The following is a 26,824-nucleotide window of genomic DNA, read 5'->3' on the forward strand; positions in this document are numbered from 1 at the left end:
TTAATAGTCACTTCCCATGCCCTCCTGACTCAGCCCCTGGCAACCACTAAAGTACTTTCTGTTTGGATGAATTTGCCTATTGTGGACATTTTTATATAAATGAATCATACAATATGTGGCTTTTTGTATCTGATTTCTTTCACTTAGCACAATGTTTTCAAGGCTCATCCATGTCGTAGCATGTATCAGTACTCCTTTCCTTTTTATAGCTGAATAATATTCCACTGTATGGATATATCACATTTTATTTATCCATTTATCCATGGATGGATGTTTGAGTTGTTTCTACCTTTCTGCTATTGTGAATACTGCTGCTATGATGTACATCTGTGTACACTATTACAAATAAATATATACAAATGTAATTGGACATTTGTATGCAAGTTTTGGTGCAAACATGTTTTCAATTCTCTTGGGTATATACCTAGGAGTAGACTTATTGTAACTCTATGTTTAACTTTTTGAGGAACTGTCAGACTGTTTTCCAAAGCAGCTATACCATTTTCATATTCCCACCAGCAGTGTATGAGGGTTCCAATTGCTCCACATCCTCACCAACACTTGTTATTACCTGTCTTTCTATTATGGACACCCTAGTGAGCATGAAGTGTTTTCTCACTGTGGTTCTGATTTACATCCCCTGATGACTAATGATGTGGAGCATCTTTTCATGTGCTTACTGACCATTTGTATATCTTTGGAGAAATGTCTATTCAGATCCTTTGCCCATTTTTAAATTGAGCTATTTGTCTTTTTATTGTTGAGTTGTAAGAATTTATATATATATATATATATATATATATATATATATATTTGGATATTAGACCTTTGTCATATATGATTTGCAAATATTTTCTTTTATGGGTTGACTTTTCACTTTCTTGATAGTGTTTTATTAAAGCAGAAAAGTTTTTAATTTTGATGAATCTAGTTTATTTTTTTCTTTTGTTGCTTGTGCTTTTGGTGGACTAAGAAACTATTGCCTAATCCAAGTTCACAAATATTAACTCCCCCATTTTCTTCCAAGAGTTTTATAGTTTTAGCTCTTATATTTAGGTCTTTGTTCCACTTTGAGTTAATTTTTGTATATGGCATGAGGTCGGGAACATGTAATTTTTATTCCTGCTCAGCCTTTTAATAATCATGCGCCCTTTGGTAAGTTATTGAATCTAAATTTCAATTCCTCATTTATAAAGTGGGAATAACAAATAGTACCTAAATCAAATCATAATGTTATAGTGAAGATAAAGGGACAATGTACATAAAGAACTTGCCACAGTGCTTTAAGTATCTTAACTGCTCAGTACCTGTGGTCGTTATTACTGTTATATAGTATGAGCAATGAGTGAATGCTTTCATGGTGGAGGAGAAAAATGGGCAGCATTTCTGAGAAGGTATTTGAGATCGAGGAGGCTGAAATCTATCTGGGGGAGCAGAGCTGGGATGGTTGCGGGAGTGTCTGCCCCAGGTAGACCATTGCCTCGCGATCACCTCTAGGGACTGGTAAAAATTCTAATTCCCCGGCCCTATCCCAGAACTGTTGAAAGGAGACCCCTGGGCATGAGGTCTCTATACAAATACAGATGTGCATTTGTATCGGCTTCTCCAGAGGCACAGCACTTAAGTTTACCGAGCGGTGGTGGAGGTGACGGTGGTCCCGCCTGCAGCGCCGCCTTTGGCCTGCGGTGGGTCGCCGGGGGGGCCAGGCGGACACCGCGGCTGCGCAGAGCTCTCCTCACGCCGGGGCCGCTGCAGCCGGATCCGCCCAGCTCAGCTGACAGCTCCGAGGACGGAAGAGGCGGTGCGCAGGTTGAGCCAGGTTTCTCCAGGCCGGGCGGGCGAGTGGCGGTGAGGGGACTCGGGGCTAAGGCGGAGGGCGGAACTTTCGGACCCGGCACGGTGGGCGGCCGGAAGGTACGCTGGTGACCGTGCTCCGGGCGCGGGAGGCAGAGAAGGGCGGCCGGGCCGGGACTGCTCAGTGGGCCTTAGCCCCACAAACCAGGACGGGGCACCCTCGGCCCGGCCCGGCTAAGACCCCCGGGGCGCTCAGAGGAGGAAGGGTAGGATCCAGGCCGTGCTCTTTCGGGACCTCTCACGCCGGCACAGCGCCCTCTGCGTCCCAGCGCTGGGGCAGGTAGCAGGACGTGGGCCTGCCCGCCCCTCCCCGGTTTTAGGTGAGTCGCACAAACTCGACACTCCGGGTGGTGAGCGGTGGAGACACCGGCGGCGGCGTGCTGATCCCGGAGCCAGAGCTGACCCCAGGGCTGGAGTCCGCATGGAGTGGCCTGGGAAAACGAGTAGGATATTCCCAGGCCTCAGGGAAACCCGGCGGAGGAGGGGCCTCCCTCACCCGCGTAGCGGTTTCCGGTTTGCCAAAACTGGTATTAAACTTCAGTTATATCTTGTCTGATGGCAGCGGGGTTTATTCTCGTTCCTGTGTTACAGGTGAAGAAGCAGGGTGGTTTGAATGCAGATTTATATATTAGCTGTGTGACCTTGGGCCTTAGGGACTTAAAATGTTATTTCTCTCATCTGTATAATTGAGAAAGTAATAGGACTTGCTTCGTGGGTTGTGGGAACCTAACAGGAGTTAATGCATTTAAAGGGTTTACACATGGTAAGAGCTACTGTTCTTGCTGTTATTACGACCAACCCACCCTTCTGCTTCTAGTGGGATGTGGCAGAGCAGTTACTGAACCTCATGATTCTGGTACCCCATTTCAGCACGCTGCATCTCACTCCAATTCACTGCTCCTTTTTCCCAATGTCTAATGCAAGGCACTGTAGATGCTGAGAACAATAAACAAATGCAAAAGACGTGATTCTCACTCTTAAGAAACTAATGCAATCTGGTAGGAGAGAAAGTGCAGTTCATAAATGACTGTAAGACAAGGTGGGATGTGACAGTGTTATAGGAAAGTTACAATAAAAAAGTTTGCTGGATTTTTAAAGATAAGCATGACTTCTAATTGGAAATTTCTACATGGAGTACGTCTTGAAGGCTGAGTGAATAGAATCAGAGGGAAATGTAGGTCAGCGACCTGAATTAAGGGACTGGGACCCCCATGGCAGCTTCCAAAGCTGGGGTCTGGTGGGTAGGGCATGAGGAAGTGTTGATGGTAAACACTGCTTGGAGTAGTGCTTCTTAATCCTGGCTGCCCAGTAGAGTCACCTGGGGAGCTTGGATAGCTACTGATGCCTGGTTTAATTGCTCAGGTGATTCTAATGTGCGGACAAGATTGAGAACACTAACCTAAACCCAGAAACTCCATAAATTTATTTCTCATCCCATTTATAAGTGTTTAAACAGGAAGAAACAAAAAGCTTAATTATCACCAGGTACTACATTTGGTAAGATTGTTTAAGATTAAATAAGATCATGTGAAAGAAACTAATATAATACATAGTAGGTGCTCAGTAAATGTAAATCGATTCTGAATTTTATGTTTAGCTTATTTGGGAGCCACACATCTGAGACTCTGGTTTTAAAATTATCGTTTCGTGTAATAATTTTGCATATAATTTCAGGGTGTTCATAGGATTCTCCATAACCTATCTATGGTCCACCTTCCTCTTCTCCCTCACACCCAGTTCAGAAGCCTGGCTCTAAGGCATGTAGAACAGAATGTAAAAGTTTGTATGTGTGTGCATGCATGCGAGTGCTTTTGGTGTTTATCTTGTGTTGTAATATCCTGCTATCATACTTAAGTTAACCTAGTATGGAGTGTCCCTGGCAGGATTAATTCATTAGCAGGAGAGAGGAAAAACTGGAAAGGGATAGGAAATGAAGGAATAGAAGCAACAGAAGAGGAAAGGAGAAGCAAAAACTCAGGAAGGTGTTTGTCATGGGGTGTGGTGTGCTGTCCTCCCATGACCTTGCTGTTCCTCCTCAGCTCCTCCCAGGGCTGAAGACAGTCAGATAAGAAGACCTCTCATTGCAAATACCCCTTTAATCACGTGGCTCGGTTAGGCTGTCCTAGGAGAGCAATACCGTGTTTCGCCGAAAATAAGACCGGGTCTTATATTAAGATTTGCTCCCAAAGATGCATTAGCGCTTATGTTCAAGGGATGTCATCCTGAAAAATCATGCTAGGGCTTATTTTCCGGTGAGGTCTTATTTTCGGGGAAACACGGTATGCAGCTGTAGATTAGGACTGTGTTAGAATGTGTTTGACTTAAGAGGTGATAATAGAAATTCAGAATTTAAATTTGGAGAGGGTCCTAACACCATTTTGTATTTTTTTCTGCAGATGGCAGGATTTCTATAGTATATCTAGTATGAATTCCACATCTTGGCCTCTTATCCCGCTTCAGCAGTCTCATCTCCATCGTCGGGAGAATAAATGGGATTTGCATGAATTCCAGATTCTGAACTGAAATAGACTGCAGTGTTTATATTCTGTTCTTCGGTTATTAACAGGTACTAACTGACCTCAAATAGAACATGTCACTGTATCTTAGATAGGGAGGCAGCTTAAGCAGAACCATTACATCTCTTGGAAAAAAAATTTTTGTTTGAAAGTGGAATAATTTTATGAATTTGTCTAAATTTTGTAGTGTCACCTTTTATAACATGAAAAACCCTGTCCTAACTTCATTTTTGTACACTTCAATTTAAAAAAATATTCCAGTTGAGAGGGAGCATATTTGCAATTGTAATTACTGTCCAATAAATAATTTTCATAGATTCTCATTATGTATTTTTTCCACATTGAAATTATCTGAAATTGTGATGCAACTTTCACTTGCTGTGATTAAAAAGCATTGATTCACACTTTAATTGTAGCATATTTGTATTACCTAAAATAATGATAAATCTTAAAATTGATTTGACAAAATCTGGTATCATTTCAAAATGTTAATGTTATTTTGCTGCTTCCTCAGTTATCTAATTCTCTTATATAGTATCTGTTCCTGTAACATTCTCTAGAACAGGGTGTTCTCAATTGGGAGCATTTTTGGCCCTACCTCCCCCCAGGGACATTTGGCCATGTCTGGGGATATTTTTGATTGTTGCAACTCTTGAGGGAAAGGAATGCTATTGGCGTCTAATGAGTTGAAGCCAGGGATGACGTTACACATCCTATAACGCACAGGACAGCCTCCCACAACAAAGAATGATTTGTTCGAAAATGTCAGTAATGCTGAGGTTAAGAAAACTTGCTCTTGAGATTCCTGTGCATTTAAAAAATTCACTTATTTTTAAAAAGTGAATCAAATATACTTTGACTCCTTTTGTGGGCACTGCTAGATTTAGTGGACAAATCAAGTAGTTTGTAATTTGTCCTGTCAAAACAAAAATTTTTTTAATTATGCTTTTTCCCCCTAAATCAGTCATACCTACAACAATTAGAAGCACCATAACCATTCTTTTTGAAGAAAAGGCCGTTACTGTTGCAAAGGTACTAGAATATTAGACATGCCTGTCACTTTTTCAGTTTAACAGTAAAGTGAGAGTATTGATTAATTCTTTGCACTTGTTTGTGAGGAACTTTGTTTTTCTTGGTGCCGCTTGACTTTTCCAAACTCTGTGCCTTTTTTCTATTCTTAACTGATTTGAATGATTCTCTTCAGATCCTCAGAAAATTAAATGTCGTCAGAAGACCGAGAAGCTCAGGAAGATGAATTGCTGGCCCTGGCGAGTATTTATGATGGAGATGAATTTAGAAAAGCAGAGTCTGTCCAAGGTGGAGAAACCAGGATCTATCTGGACTTGCCACAAAATTTCAAGATATTTGTGAGCGGTTAGTTAATAATATTCTCTTAAACAGATTTTTTTCCTAAATAATGATAATTCTCAGTTTCTTAGTGAAACCTAAATTATCACCTTCTGTTTATAGGCATTAATGATAGATGGTATTATGACAGATTTAATACATGTTTCTGTTTTAAATTAAAATTGGACTGGGAGATAAACAGTTTTCAGGTTTTTCAGGTTGATTTCACCTTTTGACCACTGAATTTGGGATATTGTCCTGCATATTCTGTGTATCCTAATATTCTAACTAGCAGTTTATCAGCTGTGAGTCATTGACTGTTCAATAGGGATAATAAAAGAGAAAATGAAATCATGTATGTGAGAACTCTTAGGAACCTTTAAAGTATACTGGTGTTTGTTAATACTGTTTGGTTTCCAGAATCTTTTAAGCTACCATAAACAAGTGGTATGTGTTATTACTCTGTTGTTAGTTACCCTTTGCTTCAGAAAAAAAAAAAAAAAAAATGCTGCTTTTGATACAAACATTTGCAGAAGACTTTGATGCACACTTTCTTGACTGTTTCTACTATAAAGGCACTGAGAAAAGAAAGTTAAGTGTGACCATTTAAAATGAAACTTTGATTGTGAGAGTGTTGTGTGCTGTATCTTGCCCCTGAAGTCTGAAATCATTGTGTTGGCACAAATGCTCCCAACTATAATGCATGGGTAGTTGGTACATGCGGGTCTAAGTAGGTCTTTGATAGAAATAAATGTCCTTTTCTCTAGATTGTGTCTTTAATCATCTACTGTAAAACAACAACCAAACATTGTGTATTACTTGCTCATTCGTGTTAGGAATTGTACTCAAAAGTGTATACAAGAATAAGTTGCGTATCTTCATTATAAATTTCATGGTGCTTAGATTTTTTCAAGGGCTTACAAGATTTTTTTTTTAAGGTGGCGGTTATGAAGTTAAAATTAGGGAATAGGAAGTGCTTTGGGGGAGGGTTTTTATCCCCTCAGCTAAAGCATTAAGTCTTGCTTGAGCACTGCTCAACAGTAATGGACACTCAAGTGTTGACCAACTGATCCTTTCTAATCTTTGTTTTTGGTTCAGGCAATTCAAATGAGTGTCTCCAGAATAGTGGCTTTGAATACACCATTTGCTTTCTGCCTCCACTTGTGCTGAACTTTGAACTGCCACCAGATTATCCATCCTCCTCCCCACCTTCATTCACACTTAGTGGCAAATGGCTGTCACCAACTCAGGTTAGACCCGAAACTTAATTTCTCCTATCCATTTTTAGAAACTTAAAAAACTCATCTTTAATGGAAGACTACCTTAATCTTGAATTCAGTGCATGAAGAACAAATGGCTTTGATTTTGTAATTTTTTTTCCCTTGCCTTCATGAATCCTAATGTTAATGAATTGAAAATGTTTGGTGTTTGAGAAAGGAATGGCAGTAATTAAAATGATGAATCATTATGAATTGCAGTGGGAATAATTTTTAATCAAGTATATTGTTTCTTGTCTTGATATTTTCCCATTTAATCTGTGTTGTGATGGAGACTGTAAGGTCCTCCTCATTTTCCTTAGATGTTGGTATTACTCTTTTTTTTCCTTAGTTTCTTATCCAGTCCTTAAATGAAAGATTTAATTCTAATCGGAGGACTCAAATAGAAGTAAGGTAGTTAGAATAAACAAATGTCCTAAGTAAAAATAAGTGCTTTTATTCTTAAAGATCTGTATATTAATAACATATAACTGCTGACTGGTCTCACATAGATGTAATTACACAGATAGAAATGTGTATGATTCCTGTAGATATCTCATGAAGGCTTGAGACCTTATATTATGAACCGTTATTTCCTATGGGTTATATATCCTTTTCTAGTAACAACCTCAACTCTTGATTGAGACATAAATATGACTTGAAGCTAATATAAAGTGTTCTGGGTTAGATAACGGATCAATAGTAGCTACTTTTCTAGAAGTCATGATGAAGATTGATAGGCTGATGTTTATTAAGACAAAAGCTGTCAGAGTTATTGACTAAGGAACAGCTTGTCAGGTTTTTCTTTTTGATCATGTAATTTTCAATCCCCTTCCTCCCTCTGCTGCCCCAACAGTCTTATCTTTTAGATGAGAGTGCTTTTATAAAATGAGTTTAAAATTGAGGTTTACAAACAAAATGAAACTTAAAAAGATAATACATGTAGAGTAAAAAGGATTATTACGTTACATTCTAATAGCTCTGCCAGAGGCAATACATTCAAGATAGTGGATTATTTGCCCAGGAATATCAAGGCTGTTTGACATTTAGATCGCTGATAGTTGACTGAATTATTTAGATATTTATAGCCTCATTTCTCAAGAGAGCTCTTGATCCTTTACATCCATACATGTGTGCATATACACACACGTACAACATAAGGACAGATTAATTGGGTGTGTGGTGGTGGTTTCAGATTCCAGCCAAATAGCATGTTCTTAATGCTGGCGTTTGCGGGTGTGGGGAAGAGTTGTTCTTTATTTTAGGTTATGCAGCTAAAACTACAGTGGGATCCTCTATCAAATAAATTTTTGTGCATATTGGACATCTTAACTGGTCTCTTATGCGCCTTCTTGGTTCAATTCTTGCTTGTTGCTGGGCCCTGATTCCTTGGCATTAAGAATTTTACCTGTTGATTGTGAAGTTGACACATGGACCTGTCTTTCACTGAATTAGGCTTGGTAAATAGAAAGGAACTGTTAGTTTTCTTGTATTTTCCATTATTCCTCCTCTAACATATATACATACCCAGTCTCTCTCTTGCTCTTTTCCTCTTTCTATCTCCCCTTCCCTTACATTTGTGTGCATCCCAGATGCCTCTTTTGAGAAGGGGCTGGAGAAGAATGGAGGCTGTAAGAGAATGGCTTCTTCATTGGACTTGGTGGCTCTCACAGGACTCAGAGCTTCCCTTTAATGTTTATTCCAGTTTCAGCAGGTTTCTCAAAAGCGTGGTTGATCTTGTAAGCATATTCATGCAAATGTGGAAAAGCATTAGTTGTCCAATCTTGAACTGGTCAATAAGTGTTTAAGTTCATGCCTGTATAGGGCTGAGTGAGTAGCAAGGAACAGAAAATGTGGTTCTTATTCACTTACTGTGTAAATTTGCAAAATTGGTTTGCATCTGGAAGACTGATTTTTTGATGTTTACCTAAAAAGAAAAGCTGATTATAACTCCTGAGCTCTACTTACAAATATTTCACATTTCTAATGGAAAATCCTCTTATATTTGTCATTCAAATTGAATAGACTACTTTTAAGGAGGAAAAGTTGAAATAGTTTAAACTTTGGTTGCTTAGCTTCAAAAGTGTGAACTTTCCCTATGGCAGGCAGCCAAACCATGTTGAGGGCTTATCGTGTCCAGGTTCAATGTCAGTCTGTCTGCCTCCATTAACCAGGATCTGGTGTAAGCCCAGATGGCTCAGTTAAAACCAGTTTGTAAATCTGAATAACAAGCATTCTGAAATCAGATCAGATGCTTGTCACGTGAGTTGGCTCTTTGGTAGGACTGAAAGTTAGAATTAATTTTAAAACTTGGATGGTATTTTAAACTGTCCTCTTTCTAACCATTATTTCAGGGTACCTACAAGGCTAGCACTCCAAAGGAATAGAAATAGTTCATTTTAGAACCAGATCTCTTTCTCCTACATGAGGTAGATAGCAATACTAACACAAAGAACAATTAATGGACGAAAACTCATCCATTCAGCAGCATGTGGCAAACCTAATTCTACATTTTGTGGAGTCACCCATTCTTCTTGTTTCCATGGGATTTCTTTTAGCTTCTGACTTTGATGCTAAAGTTGCCTGTGATGCAAGATCCTGGCTGCACCATGGGCATTTGTTCTACTGCGGCTCATGTGGCTGAATCGTTTAAGAAGTGCTCCGATAAGAGTATTGGTGCTGTTTTGCAGCACAATTTATCACAGCAGTAAAAAAATCAGGTTAGGAACTCTGAAAGCCTAACTTACAAGTTAAAAAGATTTCAAGGGAAATCAGGAGTTGACAGCATCATGATCTTCCCAAACTCATGGGTATCCTCATGTGTTTTCTCCTAGCTGTCTGCTCTCTGCAAGCACTTAGACAACCTGTGGGAAGAACACCGTGGCAGTGTGGTCCTCTTTGCCTGGATGCAGTTTCTTAAGGAAGAGACCCTAGGGTACCTGAATATTGTCTCTCCTTTTGAGCTCAAGATGGGTTCTCAGAAAAAAGTGCAGAGAAGGACGGCACAAGCCTCTGCCAACACAGAGCTAGAGTTTGGAGGAGCTGCTGGATCTGATGTAGACCAAGAAGACATTGTGGATGAGAGAGCTGTGCAGGATGTAGAATCATTGGCAAGTCTGATCCAGGAAATCTTGGACTTTGATCAAGCTCAGCAGATAAAATGTTTTAATAGTAAATTGTTCCTGTGCAATATTTGTTTCTGTGAGAAGCTGGGTAGTGAATGCATGTACTTTTTGGAGTGCAGGCATGTGTACTGCAAAGCCTGTCTGAAGGACTACTTTGAAATCCAGATCAGAGATGGCCAAGTTCAATGCCTCAACTGCCCAGAACCCAAGTGCTCTTCGGTGGCCACTCCTAGTCAGGTAACTCCTTACTCTGATGACAGCTGTGTCCTAATTCTCTTTCACAGAGGGAGACATCTTCTCAGGAACTTCCTTGATGGGGCTCATTAGGGCAGTCTGAGGCCCTGGAGCAAGCCTGCAAGTTGTTTCACTGTGTCCATCAAGACTACTGTGGTCTTTACTGTTTAAGGAAATGTAAATGCTTCTTTTGCTGGCCTCGGAATGGGCAGTCCTCAGCAGGGATGAATGTTGAAAAAGTATAAAATAATTCTGGTGATTTGCTTTGTATATTTACTAGGATGTCATCAGCCTTGGGGAATCACTAGTCTGTCTTTGTACGAGGTTGGGATCTGAAAGGGATAGCCCTTGGAATGGTTAACTGAATCATTTACAGATTTTAACATAAGGACAGCCTACTTAGTGTGATTTTAAAAAAAAATCAACTTTATTAAGGCATAAATGTACCTATTTAAAGTGTACAGTTGGCTTAGTTTTGACAAATGTGTAGACCCACGTAACCACCATCTCAGTCAAGACACAGACTTGCCATACTTGGTTTGATTTTGAAGTGAGATAGAGGGGTTTACTTTATGTGCGTCTGGTTTGTATCAGTGTTCTAAGGATCTCCTCAGGATCAGAACTGGTTGGGAAACCATCAAACCTCTGTGTTTTACAATATTTTCCTCCAGGTGAAAGAGTTAGTGGAAGCCGAGTTATTTGCTCGCTACGACCGGCTGCTCCTCCAGTCCACCTTGGACTTGATGGCGGATGTGGTGTACTGTCCCCGTCCCTGCTGCCAGTTGCCTGTCATGCAGGAGCCTGGCTGCACCATGGGCATTTGTTCGAGTTGCAATTTTGCCTTCTGTACCTTGTGCAGACTAACCTACCACGGCGTGTCTCCATGTAAGGTGACGGCAGGTAAGTTGTAACTGTGAACTCAGTCCCCTGTCCCCCTACCAAAAACAAAACAAAAACCCCAATTTATCACTTCAGTTTTCCAATTTGGATGTGTTCATTCAACAGATTTTTGTGTCAATTACTGTCCTAGCTTCTGTGGATATAGTAGTGACCAAATGCCCTCATGAAACTTACATTCTAATGGAGGAGACAGGCCAACAAAATAAATAAGAATATTGCATGGTGGTAAGTGCTGAGGAGAAAATAAAGCAGGAACAGGATATGAAATATTTTTGAAGGGGAAGGGGGCTGGGATTTTACTTTGGGAAACTGGGGGAGGCCTCACTGGCAAAGTGGTTTGAGTAAAGAATTGAAGGATGTAAAGACACAAGCCATGCAGATATCTGGGGAGAATATTCCAGGGAAGAATTGGAAAGGTAATTTTTATCTTTGAACATGAAATCATGTAGATCCTGATTGGCAAATGCATAGCTGTCACATTTGTTTCTGTGGCACATGTCTGATCAGTCATCGAGTGCTTTCTCATTGAGCCCAGGGAGCCCTCAGAATCTTCCACCGCACAGCACTTCAGAAAGCCACCCTCTATTGAAGGAGGCACAAGAGTTGAAACCTGTTTGCCGTTTTTGATCTAGATAAGGATTGAGAAATTAGGCCCTTGATATCAATTTAACTGGACCTTGGTGACTTTCTCAAATTAACAGGGATGACGATATTATCTACTTCCTAGGGTTACTGTAAAGATGAAATGAACTATTGTAGTGCTTCCTGAAGTTTATAGTTGTTACACTGGTCTGTGACAAGATAAATACAAAAATTGAGAGTCAATGTTGGAAACTTTTATAGTGATATCATGGAGTAATTTTATGTCACTCAGATCTAATAAAAATTTAGGCTTATTTTTTGTCTTTTTACTTTCATTTTTCTAATAATTCATTTGAGTTTTTATTTATTTTTTAAGGAGGGCACAACTCACAATGGCCCCTGTGGGGATCGAACTGGCTATCTTGGTGTTATTAGCACCATGCTCTAACCAACTGAGCTAACCAGCCACCCCCCTAATAATTCATTTGATTGTTCTTGACAGAATGGGGAAGAAAAACTAGTCCTTCACCACAGATAGTTTGAGAACAATGGGCTAATACATGTAAAATGGTAACTATTAATGCCATTAGTATTATAGTTACTGATTGCTACTGTTGACAGAGTATCCTTATCTCCAAGGAAGCACCCTGAGAGGAGAATGAGTGATACTTCCACTTGCCTAGAGCAGAGGCTTGTAGTGGGTCCATGCAGGTGCGATGGAGAACTCACTACAGCATGGTATAGGCCATTTTTTAGATTTCTGTAGCCTTAGTATTGAGAAGCTAATATACATTTCAGGTGTTTCGCATCATTTGAGGAAGAAAAATTGAAGGTAGGCTTGGGGGCTTCAGCAAAATTTGGCATCTTTTTCTTTATATTTTTAGGTATATTAGATATTACCATGTAAAATACATGAAGTACTTGCAATGTTATTATTTTAAGAACATTAGAGAAATAATCTTTGTCCTTAAGATATCTAGGAACACAAAAATGTTTTTGATTGTTAAAGGGATAAAAATGACAAGATAAAAAGATACATGTCTGCTACATCTAAGCAGAGGTGATGGAGCCATGGGAGTGCACAACGCAGAGAAAGGATTCAGGTGAAAGGAAAAAGTGCAGATAGGATTCTGTGCCAGAAGATGTTCACTGCATAAAAAAAGAGACAGAGTTATAAATATGAGGAAAGTAATAAAATAACCAGAGCATTATTGAGAGAGGCCTTTAATTAGTCATGTTGAAAAATTAAGGTAATAGGATGGTGAACAAAAGCTGTAAGTAAAGCTTCTAGCTTTATGAACAAAAGCTACTTATATTTGTCTATAAGTAAAGCCTTTGGGAATGGCTGCCTATTCCATTTAGGTGATAAAGTAATAGAAACCAGATAGAGTATCAAGGGGAAAAGTTGGCAGGAGGAACTTTTCAGTACCTCTGGGTGGTAAATTTTATACACTGACTTTTTTTTTTTTTAATTAAATTTATTGGGGTGACAATTGTTAGTAAAATTACATAGATTTCAGGTGTAGCATTCTGTATTACATCATCTATAAATCCCATTGTGTGTTCATCACCCAGAGTCAGTTCTCCTTCCATCACCATATATTCGATCCCCCTTACCCTCATCTCCCACCCCCCACCCCCCGCCCCCCTTACCCTCTGGCAACCACTAAACTATTGTCTGTGTCTATGAGTTTCTGTTTCTCATTTGTTTGTCTTGTTCTTTTGTTGTTTTTGGTTTATATACCACATATCAGTGAAATCACATGGTTCTCTGCTTTTTCTGTCTGACTTGTTTCGCTCAGCATTACTCTCTCAAGATCCATCCATGTTGTCACAAATGTTCCTATATCATCTTTTCTTACTGCGAATAGTATTCCATTGTGTATATATACCACAACTTCTTTATCCATTCATCTATCGAAGGACATTTTGGTTGTTTCCATGTCTTGGCCACAGTAAACAAAGCTGCAATGAACATTGGAGCACACGTGTCTTTATCTCTAAATGTTTTCAGATTTTTTGGGTAGATACCCAGGAGAGGGATTGCTGGGTCATATGGCAATTCTATTCGTAATTTGTTGAGGAACCTCCACACTGCCTTCCATAACGGCTGCACCAGTCTGCATTCCCACCAACAGTGTATGAGGGTTCCTTTTTCTCCACAGCCTCTCCAACATTTGTTACTATTTGTCTTGTTGATGATAGCCATTCTGACTGGGGTGAGGTGATATCTCATTGTGGTTTTGATTTGCATTTCTCTGATGATTAGTGATGTTGAGCATTTTTTCATATGTCTATTTGCCATTTGTATGTCCTCTTTGGAGAAATGTCTCTTCAAGTCCTCTGCCCATTTTTCAATTGGGTTGTTTGTTTTTTGTTGTTGAGTTGCATGAGTTCCTTGTATATTCTGGATACTAGCCCCTTATCGGAGGCACTGTTTGCAAAAATCTTCTCCCATTCAGTTGGTGGCCTCTTTATTTTGTCAATGGTTTCTTTTGCTGTGCAGAAGCTTTTAAGTTTCATATAGTCCCATTCGTTTATTTTAGCTTTTACTTCCATTGCCTTTGGAGTCAAGTTCATAAAATGCTCTTTGAACCCAAGGTCCATAAGTTTAGTACCTATGTTTTCTTCTATGCAGTTTATTGTGTCAGGTCTTATGCTTAAGTCTTTGATCCATTTTGAATTAACTTTGGTACATGGTGACAAATAGCAGTCCAGTTTCATTCTTTTGCACGTGGCTATCCAATTCTCCCAGCACCATTTATTGAAGAGGCTGTCTTTGCTCCATTGTATGTTTTTAGCTTCTTTGTCAAAAATTATCTGTCCATATTTATGTGGTTTTATTTCTGGGTTCTCAATTCTATTCCATTGGTCTATGTGTCTGTTTTTCTGCCAATACCATGCTGTTTTGATTATTGTAGCCCTGTAGTACAAGCCAAAGTCAGGAAGTGTGATACCTCCATAATTGTTCTTTTTTCTTAAGATTGCTTTGGCTATTCGGGGTCTTTTGTGGTTCCAAACAAATCTGATGATTTTTTGTTCTATTTCTTTAAAATATGCCATTGGGATTTTGATGGGGATTGCATTGAATCTGTATATTGCTTTGGGTAATATGGCCATTTTAACTATGTTGATTCTTCCAATCCATGAGCACGGAATGTCTTTCCATTTCTTTGTGTCTTCTTCAATTTCTTTCAAAAATGTCTTATAGTTTTCAGCATATAGGTCTTTCACATCCTTGGTTAAGTTTATTCCTAGGTATTTTATTCTTTTTGCTGCAATTGCAAAAGGAATTGTTTTTTGTATTTCTTTTCTGAGATTTCATTGTTAGTATATAGGAAGGCAATGGACTTTTGTGCGTTGATTTTGTAGCCGCAACTTTACTGTATTCGTTGATTGTTTCTAATAGCTTTTTGGTGGAGTCTTTAGGGTTTTCTATATATAGCATCATGTCATCTGCAAAGAGTGATAATTTAACTTCTTCATTCCCAATTTGGATGCCTTTTATTTCTTTCTCTTGCCTGATTGCTCTGGCAAGGACTTCCAACACTATGTTGAAAAGCAGAGGTGATAGGGGACATCCCTGTCGTGTTCCTGAACGTAGAGCAAAGGGCTTCAGTTTTTCTCCATTAATTATGAGATTAGCAGAGGGCTTGTCATATATGGCCTTTATTATGTTAAGGTATTTTCCTTCTATACCCATTTTATTAAGTGTTTTAATCATAAATGGATGTTGTATCTTGTCAAATGCTTTTTCTGCATCAATTGATATAATCATATGATTTTTGTCCTTTATTTTGTTTATGTGATGTATCACATTGATGGATTTGCGATGTTGAACCATCCTTGTGCCCCGGGATGAACCCCACTTGGTCGTGATGAATAATCTTTTTAATGCATTGTTGTATTCGATTTGCTAGAATTTTATTTAGGATTTTTGCATCGGTATTCATTAGAGATATTGGTCTGTAGTTTTCTTTTTTGTGCTGTCCTTACCAGGTTTTGGTATCAGGGTAATGTTGGCCTCATAAAATGAGTTAGGGAGTACTGTCTCTTCTTCAATTTTTGGAAGAGTTTGTGCAGAATTGGTATTAGATCCTCTTTGAAGGTTTGGTAGAATTCACTAGTGAAGCCATCTGGTCCCGGACTTTTGCTTTTGGGAAGGTTTTGGATGACTGATTCAATTTCACATTGGTGATCGGTCTGTTTAGATTTTCCAGTTCTTCATGGTTCAGCCTTGGAAGGCTATATGTTTCTAAGAACTTGTCCATTTCTTCTAGGTTGTTGAATTTGGTGGCATATAGTCCTTCATAGTATTCTTGGATGATCCTTTGTATTTCTGTGGTGTCCGTGATAACTTCCCTTTTACGTTTCTGATTTTGTTAATCAGTGTCTTCTCTCTTTTATCTTAGTAAGTCTAGCCAAGGGTTTGTCAATTTTGTTAATCTTTTCAAAGAACCAGCTCTTTGTCACATTAATTTTTTCTATTGTCTTTTTGTTCTCTATTTCATTTAGTTCTGCTCTAATTTTTGTTATTTCCTTTCTTCTGCTGACCTTGGGTTTTACTTGTTCTTCTTTTTCTAGTTCTTTAAGGTGTAACATGAGGTTATTTATTTGGGAGTTTTCTTGTTTCTTGAGATAGGCCTGTAATGAGATAAATTTCCCTCTTAAAACTGCTTTCGCTGCATCCCAAAAATTTTGGTAGGATGTATTTTCATTGTCATTTGTTTCTATGTATCTTTTGATCTCTCCTCTAATTTCTTCTTTGACCCAGTCCTTCTTTAAAAGTATGTTGTTTAATCTCCATGTATTTGTGTTTTTCCGCTTTCTTTTTACAGTTGATATCCAATTTCAAAGCCTTGTGATCAGAGAATATGCATGGTATGATTTCAATCTTCTTAAATTTGTTGAGACTGATTTTATGTCCCAATATATGGTCTATCCTTGAGAATGTTCCATGTACACTAGAAAAGAATGTATAGTCTGATGTTTTAGGATGAAGTGCTCTATAAATGTCAATTATGTCCATTTCATCTAATGTGTCATTTAGGGCTACTATTTCGTTATTTATTTTCTGTTTGGATGATCTATCCATAGCTGTCAATGATGTATTTAAGTCCCCTAGTATAATTGTGTTTTGGTCAATTTCTCCCTTTAGTTCTGTTAGTAGTTGCTTGGTGTATTTCGGTGCTCCCTGATTGGGGGCATAAATATTGATGACTGTTATGTCTTCTTGTTGTACAGTCCCCTTCACCATTATGAAATGTCCATCTTTGTCTCTTGTTATCTTTTTCACCTTGAAGTCTGTTTCATCTGATATCATTATGGCTACACCTGATTTTCTCTGTGTACCATTTGCTTGGAGTGTCAATTTCCACCCTTTCACTTTGAGTCTATGCTTGTCCTTGTAGCTGAGATGTGTCTCTTGGAGACAGCATATGGTTGGGTTTAGTTTTTTGATCCAATCTGCTACTCTGTGCCTTTTTATTGGTGAGTTCAGTCCATTTACATTTAGGGTGATTATTGATATGTGAGGATTTCCTGTCATTCTATCTTTAGTTTTCTGGTAAGGCTGTGTCTCCATTGTTTCTTTGCCTTTTGTTGTTGTCTATTATTTCTGTGTGGTGGTATTCTATGATGTTTCCCTCTGTTTCTTCTTTTATTTCAGTATATATTTCAGTTCTGGATTTTTTTTGAGTGGTTACCCTTAAGTTTATGTAAAAGAAAGTTTGATATTTAGAGTATTCCATTTTCTTCAGCACGCTTACTTTCTCCATTCCCATATTCGGTTCAGGCCTTCACTCTTCCCCTTTTTATGTTTTGGTTGCCAGAAATTGTCCCTGTTGATGGTGGTCGAATAGCCTCCTTTAGTATTTCTTGTAGTGCAGGTCGTGTATTAGAAAATTTCGTCAGCTTCTGTATGTCTGGAAAGGTCTTTATTCCTCCTTCATATCTAAAGGATATCTTTGCTGGATATATTATTCTTGGCTCATGATTTCTCTCTTTCAATAGTTTGAATATTTGGTTCCATTCTCTCCTGGCTTGTAGAGTTTCTGCTGAAAAATCTGATGATAATCTAATGGGCTTTCCTTTGTAAGTTACCGTCTTCTTTTCCCTGGCTGCCTTGAGGATTCTTTCTTTGTCGTTGATTTTAGACAGCTTCAATACAATGTGCCTTGGAGAAGGCCTGTTGGGATTGAGGTAACTAGGTGTTCTATTTGCTTCTTGGATTCGAGGGTCCAGTTCTGTCCACAAATTTGGGAAGTTCTCATCGACAATTTGTTTGAATATATTCTCTGTTCCTTCTCTCTTTCTTCTCCTTCTGGTATGCCCATTATTCTTATATTGCTCTTTCTGATGGAGTCAGAAAGTTCTTGTAAGTTCTTTCATTTCTTTTAAGTCTCAAGTCTCTTTCTTCTTCTATCTGTGTCATTTCCAGGTTTCTATCTTCGATGTCACTGATTCTTTCCTCCATCTGGTCAACTCTACTACCTAAGCTGGTTATTTCATTCTTAATTTCTTCTATTGAGTTCTTAATCTCCAGAAATTCTATTTGGTTCTTTTTAAAATTTCAATCTCTTTCGTAAAATGCTCATGCTGTTCTTTGATTGAGTTTCTGAGTTCATTTAACTGCCTATCTGTGTTTTCTTGTATCTCGTTGAGTTTTTTCAGAACTGCAATCTTGAATTCTCTGTCATTTAAGTCACATATTTCTGTATCTTTAAGTGCCTTCTCTGGAGATTGTTCACTTTCTTTCTGAGCTATCTTGTTGCCTTGGTTATTCATGGCGATTACCGGTTTACTATTTCTCTTCCTAGACATCTACAGGAGTGACTTCTGCAACAGGTTGATAGGAAGCGGTCTTTCTTTTGTTTGCCAGTACTTGTTGGTAGAATGTTTTATTATTTCTCCAACTGCAATTTATTTTTCTTCTCCCACACGGTAGTGCTATGTTTTCTCTGCACTATTCCAACTTCTCACACAATGGGGGGATTCCCTGGGAGACGGGCTTCTCCTCTGTTAATAGTTCGTCTAGGTCACAGGGCGCAGTGTCCCGGTGGGTATGCGGAGGGCTTTTGATGTTCCAAAGCTCTTCCAGCTCCTGATTCAGAGCCCGTATGTTTCAGCAGTTCTGTTTACTCCTGCAGGGATCCGCCCAGATAGGTGGGGTCAGGGGCGGGGTGAGTTGTGAGAGGTGGCCCAGAGCAATGGCGGCGGCGACCACCACCACCACCACCACGGCCGGTCCCGCCTCCACAGCTCTCTCCCCTTTGCCGGAACTAGTTGGGCTGCGAACCCGTGTCTGCGGTCCACAGTTCTCAAAATAGCAAATTCTCTGTTGTTTTGATCTGGCACCGCCACTGTTTCGCTTCTAGCACCGGGCAGGTGGGGGCGGGGCGAGCTCTGGGAGGGGAGGGAGGGGGCGGCTAGTCTCAGTGCCTAAGGCTCCGTTCTCTGCTCGGCAGTGCGGGCTTAAACCACCGTTTTCAGCCTTTTTCCTTCAGTCTTTACTCCGAGGTCTCTGCCGTGAGCGTTGGGTTCAGCTGTGTTATATGCTGCCCCCTCAGCCCTGTGGAGCCCTGGCGGAACCCTAGCAGTCCGATCTCCCGCAGCTGCGGTAGTTCCGGGAAGCAGCGAGCTCGGAGCACTGAGCGAGGTCTGCGTCCTGCGCCCGCGCGGCTCCGTCTCCGCACTTCTCCCTTTCCTCCTCCCTCCCTTCACTCGCGCGAATCTCCCACCTGTAGGTGATTTCAGTCGGTAGTGGGCCTCTTCGTGTTGCCTGTCTGCTGTGCAGGGAGTCCTTTGTGGAGTTTTTGTTCGATTCTTTGTAAATTCCAGGGGAGCTTTACAGAGGCTCACCTCACTCCGCCATTTTTCCGGAAGTCCTTTTTTTTTTTTTTGATACACCAAATTAAACAGTTAGTCTTTGCCCTTTAGCCAAAGGTACTTTTCGTTTACTTGGTAGGCCTTGTTATTTTCAAGTGGTGAATGATGCTGACTTAGTGGAAAATCAGTGTCTGCTTCAACCATTGCGTTTTTTAGATAAGTCAGTCTTAACTCTATACTACTAGTCGCACAAGCATATCAACATTAAGTCAAAATCAAAGATAAAAGATAACCTGTTTATTATTCTACCACTGTTAGCTGGTCCAACTTTTCTAGTTGGAAGATTCCTTTTTGTTCTTAGTCACTTGTGCATGTCTAACTTTTACCTAGTGATAACCTAAATATGCTTTTTTTCTGGAGTCTATAATGAATATTTTAATTGAGTTGTAGCCATCCTAATTATAAGTTTTTAATAACTGATGATTATGTCATTAAATGGCTCTTTCACACATAGTTATTCCCTTGGACATTTAATTTGTTTGCCATTGTTATAGGCATTTCCATGCATATAATTTACTTTGGATTAGTTCCTTATGATAAAGTCCCAGGGGTAACATTATTGAGTAGTCAAATGTTATGGCCATTTTTAATGGTTTTTAATTACTATTGCAAAATTGTATACAAGTTAATTTTCCATTTCACTTTCTAGAGAAATTAATAGACTTACGAAATGAGTACCTGCAAGCAGATGAGGCCAATAAAAGATTTTTGGAACAGAGGTATGGTAAGAGGGTGATTCAGAAGGCACTGGAAGAGATGGAAAGTAAGGAGTGGCTAGAAAAGAATTCAAAGAGCTGCCCGTGTTGTGGGACTCCCATAGAGGTAAACAGATTAGCAAGAACCCTATTAATTTCATGACTAATTAAGAAACCACATTTTGGTATTTCTTAAACTTTCTTACTTGGAAGGTGCAAATTCTTTACTTGATATTGTTATCGACCTTAAATGTATGTAGGCTTCCTTTTTCAAAGTGTTTTCATACCGTGACAATTGTCTTCACGTTATATCTACCTCAAAATTGAATGGATTAGGAGAGGCCGTACTAGAGCTACAATCAACTCTTAACTCATTGATGTAATTTTAAAAATTTTAAAAATCAAGCCTTACACTATTTATCCTGGAATTTAACATACTTGCTTAACAAGTATATTCTTAGGAAATAGAGACATTTTCCTACTGATCTGAGCCAAAATAGACAGATAAAGCTATTGCTTCTTGACAAAAACTTAGTGTGTGTTAAAATCAAAATATATCTTTGTATTTGATCCTACTGTTCTAACCCATTACAGTAGCTTCGCCCCATTATCTGTGGGAAATATCTTCCAAGACCCCCAGTAAATGCCTGAAACTGCAGATAATACTAAACCCCATAAGTACTATGTTTTTCCCTATACATATATACCTACTGTTTCCCCAAAAATAAGACCTAGCTAGACAATCAGCTCTAATGCGTCTTTTGGAACAAAAATTAATATAAGATCCAGTCTTATTTTACTATAAGACCAGATCTTATATAATATATAATATAATACAATATAATATGATATCGGGTCTTATATTAATTTTTGCTCCAAAAGACGCATTAGAGCTGATTGTCCAGCTAGGTCTTATTTTCGGGGAAACATGGTATGATAAAATTTAATTTATAAATTAGGCACAGTCAGAGATTAACAAGAACTAATTAAATAGAACAATATACTGTATTAAAAGTTATGTGTGGTCTCTATTCATTGAAATAGATTATTGTATTGTACCCACCCATCTTGAGATGATGTGAAATGATACAAAATGAGGTGAATAATGTAGGCAATGTGAGGTAGCATTAGGCATTTATAAGGGTGACTTGAACACAAGCACTGCAATACTGTGACAGTCGATCTGATAACTGAGAAAGCTACTAAGTAACAGGAAGGGATGCCACATCCTGGGCAGGACCGCACGAGATTTCATCCCATTACTCAGAACCGTGTGCGATTTAAAACTCATGAATTGTTTATTTCTAGAGTTTTCCATTTAATATTTTTGGACCACGGTTGACTGCAGGTAGCAAAACTACAGATAAGGGGGAACTACTGTATATCTGAACTGAACGTGGTGGTCATTCCCCAGTTACTCCATTAAGTAAATTAGCATTCTATTTAGCCACTTCTTACATGTGTCCACGCTATGACAGAGTGGAGAACTTGATACCAAATGTTTAATTAGATTTATGTAAAAGTTTAGAATCACACACATTAAGTCCAGACATTGGAATATTAATCTAACAACGTGTTCCACTTATATGTTTGGTTTGCATCCACAGTTTATCAGAAGAGAACTTGTTAAGTAGTTGTAGGAACACCTGCTAAGTATTTTCTGTGTTTTACCTGTAATACAAAAGGGTAAGCATTAAATAGTTATCAGTGTGTTACCTAGATATACCAGCCCTATATGAGAAAAGGGAGACTGCGAGAATGTTGTATTGAATCTTTTTGGCATATGCATTTCTCTTTTGCTTTTACAGCCCTGATGTTTTTCCCTTTTTATCCTTCCCACCAGAAATTAGATGGATGTAACAAGATGACATGTACTGGCTGTATGCAGTATTTCTGCTGGATTTGCATGGGTTCCTTGTCGAGAGCAAACCCTTATAGACATTTCACTGATCCTGCTTCCCCGTGTTTTAACCGGTACGTAGACACACAATTCCCTAGGCTAAGCAGTTTTTGGCGCTTGATTTGCAGACCATAGATCCAGTGTTTTTGACTCAAGTGCTTTGTGTATTAGAGAATTCGCTTTCATATTTTCTTATATATATGAATTTTTATATTATTGCCTTGAAAATGAGTTTTATGAGGAAAATACACTATTTGGAAATTTTATTTTTTTATCCTCTTCAACTTTTTATAATGAAAATTTCAAACAGACAGAAAAGTTGAAAGGATAGGAATATGAATAGTAAGATACCTTCCACCAAAATTAACATTTGATATTTTGCCATATGTGTTCTCTAGTTTGCTGAACTACTTGACCCTGAGTTGAAGACATGATACTTCATTTCTAAATGCTTCCACATGTATCTCCTAAAATAAGAAAATTCTTCTACATACAATACTTTAAAAAATTTAGTGATAATGGTGTATTGTTATCTAATAAACATTTATTTATTTATTTATTAAGGAGGGCGTAGCTCTCAGTGGCCCATGCGGGGATCGAACCAGCAACCTTGGTGTTATTAGCACCATGCTATAACCAACTGAGCTAACCGGCCACCCCTCTAATAAACATATTTAAAACATCCCAATTATCCCTAGAAATATCGTCTGAAGCTGTTTTATTAAACCGGGATCTAATTGAGTTCAGTCATTTTATTTGGTTTTGTCTCTTTAGTCTCTTAATATAAAAAGTTTTGCCCACCTTTTTTTTGGTATGTGCTGAGGGGAGCATTGACTTTTTGAGGAGTCCAGGCCAGTTGTCCTGTGCGAGAACATCTTACCTTCTAGAGTTTTGTTTCTTCATGGTGCCTTTTAGCTTGTTTCTCTATCCTCTTTATTTCCTGTAAACTGAAAGTTAGGTCTAGACTGAAGTTTGACGGGACGTAGAGTAACATTTTGACCAGAATACTTCCTGAGGGTGATGTGTGCTTCATATTGTATCACATCATGTCCATGATGTCAGGCTGTCCCACTATGTAGCACGATGCTCAGTTTTATCACTTGCTCCACTGTAAAGGTACTTTTTCTTTTTTGCTATTAGTAAGTGATCTGTGGGGTGATTTCTTGGCATGATGTAAATATCCTATTCTCCACCAGCTCCAATTTCAGCATCAGGTGATGATCTTTGTTAATAGGCATCTCTATAGTACCTGCTATCATTGGTGTTATCAAACTGTAAGAGAATTTGAAGAAACAAGCTCTGTCCACAAACCACTGGAAATCTACTTCGAAAATTGTGTACATTTTAGGTAACATAAGGGAAGAAAGACAAGTTGGCAACTATAAAACATTTTATGAATGGAGAGTGCAAGGACTGGGGAGACAGAATGGAATGACTAGTATGTAATAGAGTTAAAGTGTCTTGAAAGAATTCAACTTCTAGATGGCCTGACTTGCCCAATCTTGGCTTATTCCACATATTGTATATGTTGAGTATCAGTTTTGTGATACCCATGGTCCATTATTATTTATCCTTGGCCCTACAGTGTTTGTCTGGATCCTAAAAGGGCTATAAACTTTAAGGCAACTTGTTCAAAGGATCTGTATTTCAGTTCTCCTCAGTGAAAGATTAAAGGAGAGGAAAAGATAAAGATGTTATCAGAAGAGGGCAGAAAGTATTTTTGAGGGAAAGAAATTATATTCGGTTTCTTCCAACTGTATAAAATTGTACCTTATATGTTTCCAGGTTGTTCCATGCTGTGGATGTTAATGGAGATATTTGGGAAGATGAGGTTGAAGACTAAGTGAGCTCCTGCTGAAGATGTGGAAGTGAAATGGTTTGCCCTAATCTTTTGTTGAGTATGCAAAGTAACTGCAGGATATTTAGGGTACCATTCATTCATTCTTATAATGTAGAAGATACGAAAGAAGGTTTTTTATTTTCATGTGGTACTACTGATTAAGGCACACTCATACATTTTTCAATGTAACATAATTGAGAAAAAATTATAAGCCAAAGGTTCAGAAAATGAAAACTAGAGAATATTAACTATTACTATGTACCCAAAGCTCTGAATAGTTAAAAATTATTTATTTTCCCCAAGCTTTAGGTAAGAGGGGTCAAGAGTTCAACTTACAGACCCTTTTTATCTCTGAGAAGCATCCCTCTAAGACATTCTGTGGGAGTCCCCTCAGTACTACTATTCTTTACAACTGGGGTGGGTAGAAGCCTTATTAAAATTGTACTGAGAGCCTGTCTCATTTACTCCATGTTACATTCCTTCCAACCTGAATTTCTGCTAAGTTAGTTCCCTTTGGAGAGAGCCCTTTATAAGTGGTTGGAAGGCCCAATGTCATTTTGTTCTACTGCTTTCAGAATGGAAAGTTATAGCTAGTTTTAGAAATATTTTTTAATACCACAAACACTGTGGGTCACCTGATATTTGTTAGTGGTGTATAGTCTACTGGTTTTGAGCCAGGTGTATTATTTAATGATACTGGCTCAGAAGAATTTCAGCCGTGTTCGGCTTTCCTGGGCAGTAGAGCGTAGATTCAAAACAACTTGTCTTTTGCTGCCTTTCTTTTTTTACCCTCACCCAACCTTCCATTGGTAAGGACAATTTTAATATTAACTCCAGCAGCTCACATTTTTACTTCCTCTGCTGGAATAGGAGAAAGCCTGATATATTCCCAAGCTGAACTTTTTTTAATTATCTGCTTTTCGAACTCCACACCACTGTAGTTTAGTCCTAACTCTCTGAACTCTTTTTAAAGGTCTTCTCTGATGAGCTCTGAGAATTTGATTTCCCACCCTGTTTTGCAACAGCACTGTTTTGGGGGATAATTTTGACTTGCCTAGATCCCTCTTTCTGGGTTTTATTGGCTTTTTGAAAAATTGTCTTTCCTTTTGGTTTGGTGAGTGGCTTGGTAGCAAAAGAAGATTTTTTTCTGAAAAAAACAGCAGAAGAATTCAGCTGCAGTTGTGAACGTTTTTTTTCTACCGTGTCCTTGAAAATTGGGGAATCATTTTTAACTATTTTATGTGTGTGTATCCAAAGAGTCAGCAAGGACTGTTTCTGAATTGTCAATGAGGATGCTTAATCTTAAAAATAAAAATAATTTAAAAATTATCATTAGAGCAGAGTTGCTATTTGTTCACCAATGGCTTGTAAAGTCTTATTTTGGAGGCATGAGTTATGAGCTAATTTTAAGATGGTGAAGTTTTGGGTAGAGTACTTTTGTCTTTGGGTAAAATGAAAGATTAGGGTAACCCTCAAATGCCCTAGAAATGAGTTTATTGAAGGTTGGTATATCAGAGTTTTGTACCTAGCTTAATTTCATGAAGGCCTTTTTTACAAGTGGTCTGAGATTTACCATAAATTGACATGAACCTCATGGATCCTTTTGGTGGGAATGAAAAAGCAGAGGGTCCTTTTGCAGCCTGCCAATTCATCCCACCCAAAACTAGTTTGAAGAGGCCGTGTCTCTTGATTTTATATAGAAGGTTTGAGTCTAGAACTGATAATTTTTTTATTGGGGAATATTGGGGAACAGTGTGTTTTTCCAGGATGTCAGTTCATTGTTTTTGAATCTAGTTGTGCGGGGCACAGCTCAGCTCCAAGTCAAATTGTTGTTTTCAGTCTAGTTGTGGAGGGCGCAGCTCACTGGCCCATGTGGGACTCGAACCAGCAACCTTGTTGTTAAGAGCTGGCGCGCTCTGTCCAACTGAACTATCCAGCTGCCCCAGACTGATCTTTGGAAACAAGCTACTAATTTTTTAAGTCAAAATAGAAGTTTTATGACTTTTTAACATTGTGATTGAACTTACTTAAGGGCCTGCGTTTATCAATTTAGATGCATCTTGTCCCATTTATTATTATTTTTTTTTAATTTTAAACTTTTTATTGGGGAACATTGGGGAACAGTATTTCTCCAGGGCCCATCAGCTCCAAGTCGTTGTCCTTCAATCTAGTTGTAGAGGGTGCAGCTCAGCTCCAAGTCCAGTCACCGTTTTTAATCCTTAGTTGCAAGGGGCACAGCCCACCATCCCATCTGGGAATTGAACTGGCAAACTTGTTGTTAAGGGCCCGTGCTCTAACCAACTTAGCCATCTGGCCGCCCCTCTGGAAGCTCAGCGTCAGCTCAGGGGCAGCTCATTGTCTTCAATCTAGTTGTGGAGGGCGCAGCTCACTGGCCCATGTGGGAATCGAACTGACAATCCTGTTGTTCAGAGCTCGCGCTCTAACCAACTGAGCCATCTGGCCGCCCCACCATGTTTTTTTTGTTTTGTTTTTTTTTAAAGTGAAATATCTTTTCCTGTTGAGAAGAATAAAGGAGAAAAGACTTGGCAGCCATATTCTCAGACCTATAGCACTGACAGCAAGGTCATTTTTTAGTAGTAGAGGGTGTCTAGTTTACATTAGACATTAATATACTATTTTTTGTTGTTATTAAGAGAAAATTATAGTTAATCAGATATGATTATCATA

At 38.8% G+C, this 26,824-nt stretch overlaps 1 protein-coding gene across 6 annotated transcripts; it reads left to right on the top strand.

Annotated features, from left to right (window-relative positions):
- Positions 1 to 1,777: 1,777 nt before the first annotated feature.
- Positions 1,778 to 25,465, top strand: RNF14 (ring finger protein 14). Of its 6 annotated transcripts, XM_074313701.1 has the most exons (10): positions 1,855 to 2,174; positions 3,529 to 3,611; positions 4,251 to 4,420; positions 5,575 to 5,744; positions 6,816 to 6,967; positions 9,808 to 10,335; positions 11,004 to 11,232; positions 20,351 to 20,523; positions 22,240 to 22,370; positions 24,082 to 25,465. In XM_074313701.1, exons 4-10 carry the CDS (start codon positions 5,591 to 5,593, stop codon positions 24,137 to 24,139), a joined length of 1,425 nt encoding a protein of 474 aa, XP_074169802.1. In that variant the 5' UTR covers positions 1,855 to 2,174; positions 3,529 to 3,611; positions 4,251 to 4,420; positions 5,575 to 5,590; the 3' UTR covers positions 24,140 to 25,465. The 6 variants fall into 6 exon arrangements, with proteins under 6 accessions (XP_074169803.1, XP_019594678.1, XP_019594677.1 ...); XM_074313702.1 differs by lacking the exons at positions 1,855 to 2,174; positions 3,529 to 3,611 and adding an exon at positions 1,778 to 1,848; XM_019739119.2 differs by lacking the exon at positions 3,529 to 3,611 and having other exon boundaries at positions 1,782 to 1,914.
- The last annotated feature ends 1,359 nt before the right edge of the window (positions 25,466 to 26,824 follow it).

The sequence above is a fragment of the Rhinolophus sinicus genome, linkage group LG10, assembly GCF_036562045.2.
Source record: "Rhinolophus sinicus isolate RSC01 linkage group LG10, ASM3656204v1, whole genome shotgun sequence".
Classification (NCBI taxonomy): Eukaryota; Metazoa; Chordata; class Mammalia; order Chiroptera; family Rhinolophidae; genus Rhinolophus; species Rhinolophus sinicus.

Excerpts from the sequence above, each read along its gene's own strand:
- RNF14 (XM_074313702.1), top strand. The coding sequence starts at position 5,591 with ATGTCGTCAGAAGACCGAGAAGCTCAGGAAGATGAATTGCTGGCCCTG. Across the intron at positions 20,524-22,239 it reads GTTGTGGGACTCCCATAGAG|AAATTAGATGGATGTAACAA; the intron begins GTAAACAGATTA and ends CCTTCCCACCAG. Across the intron at positions 22,371-24,081 it reads GCTTCCCCGTGTTTTAACCG|GTTGTTCCATGCTGTGGATG; the intron begins GTACGTAGACAC and ends ATATGTTTCCAG.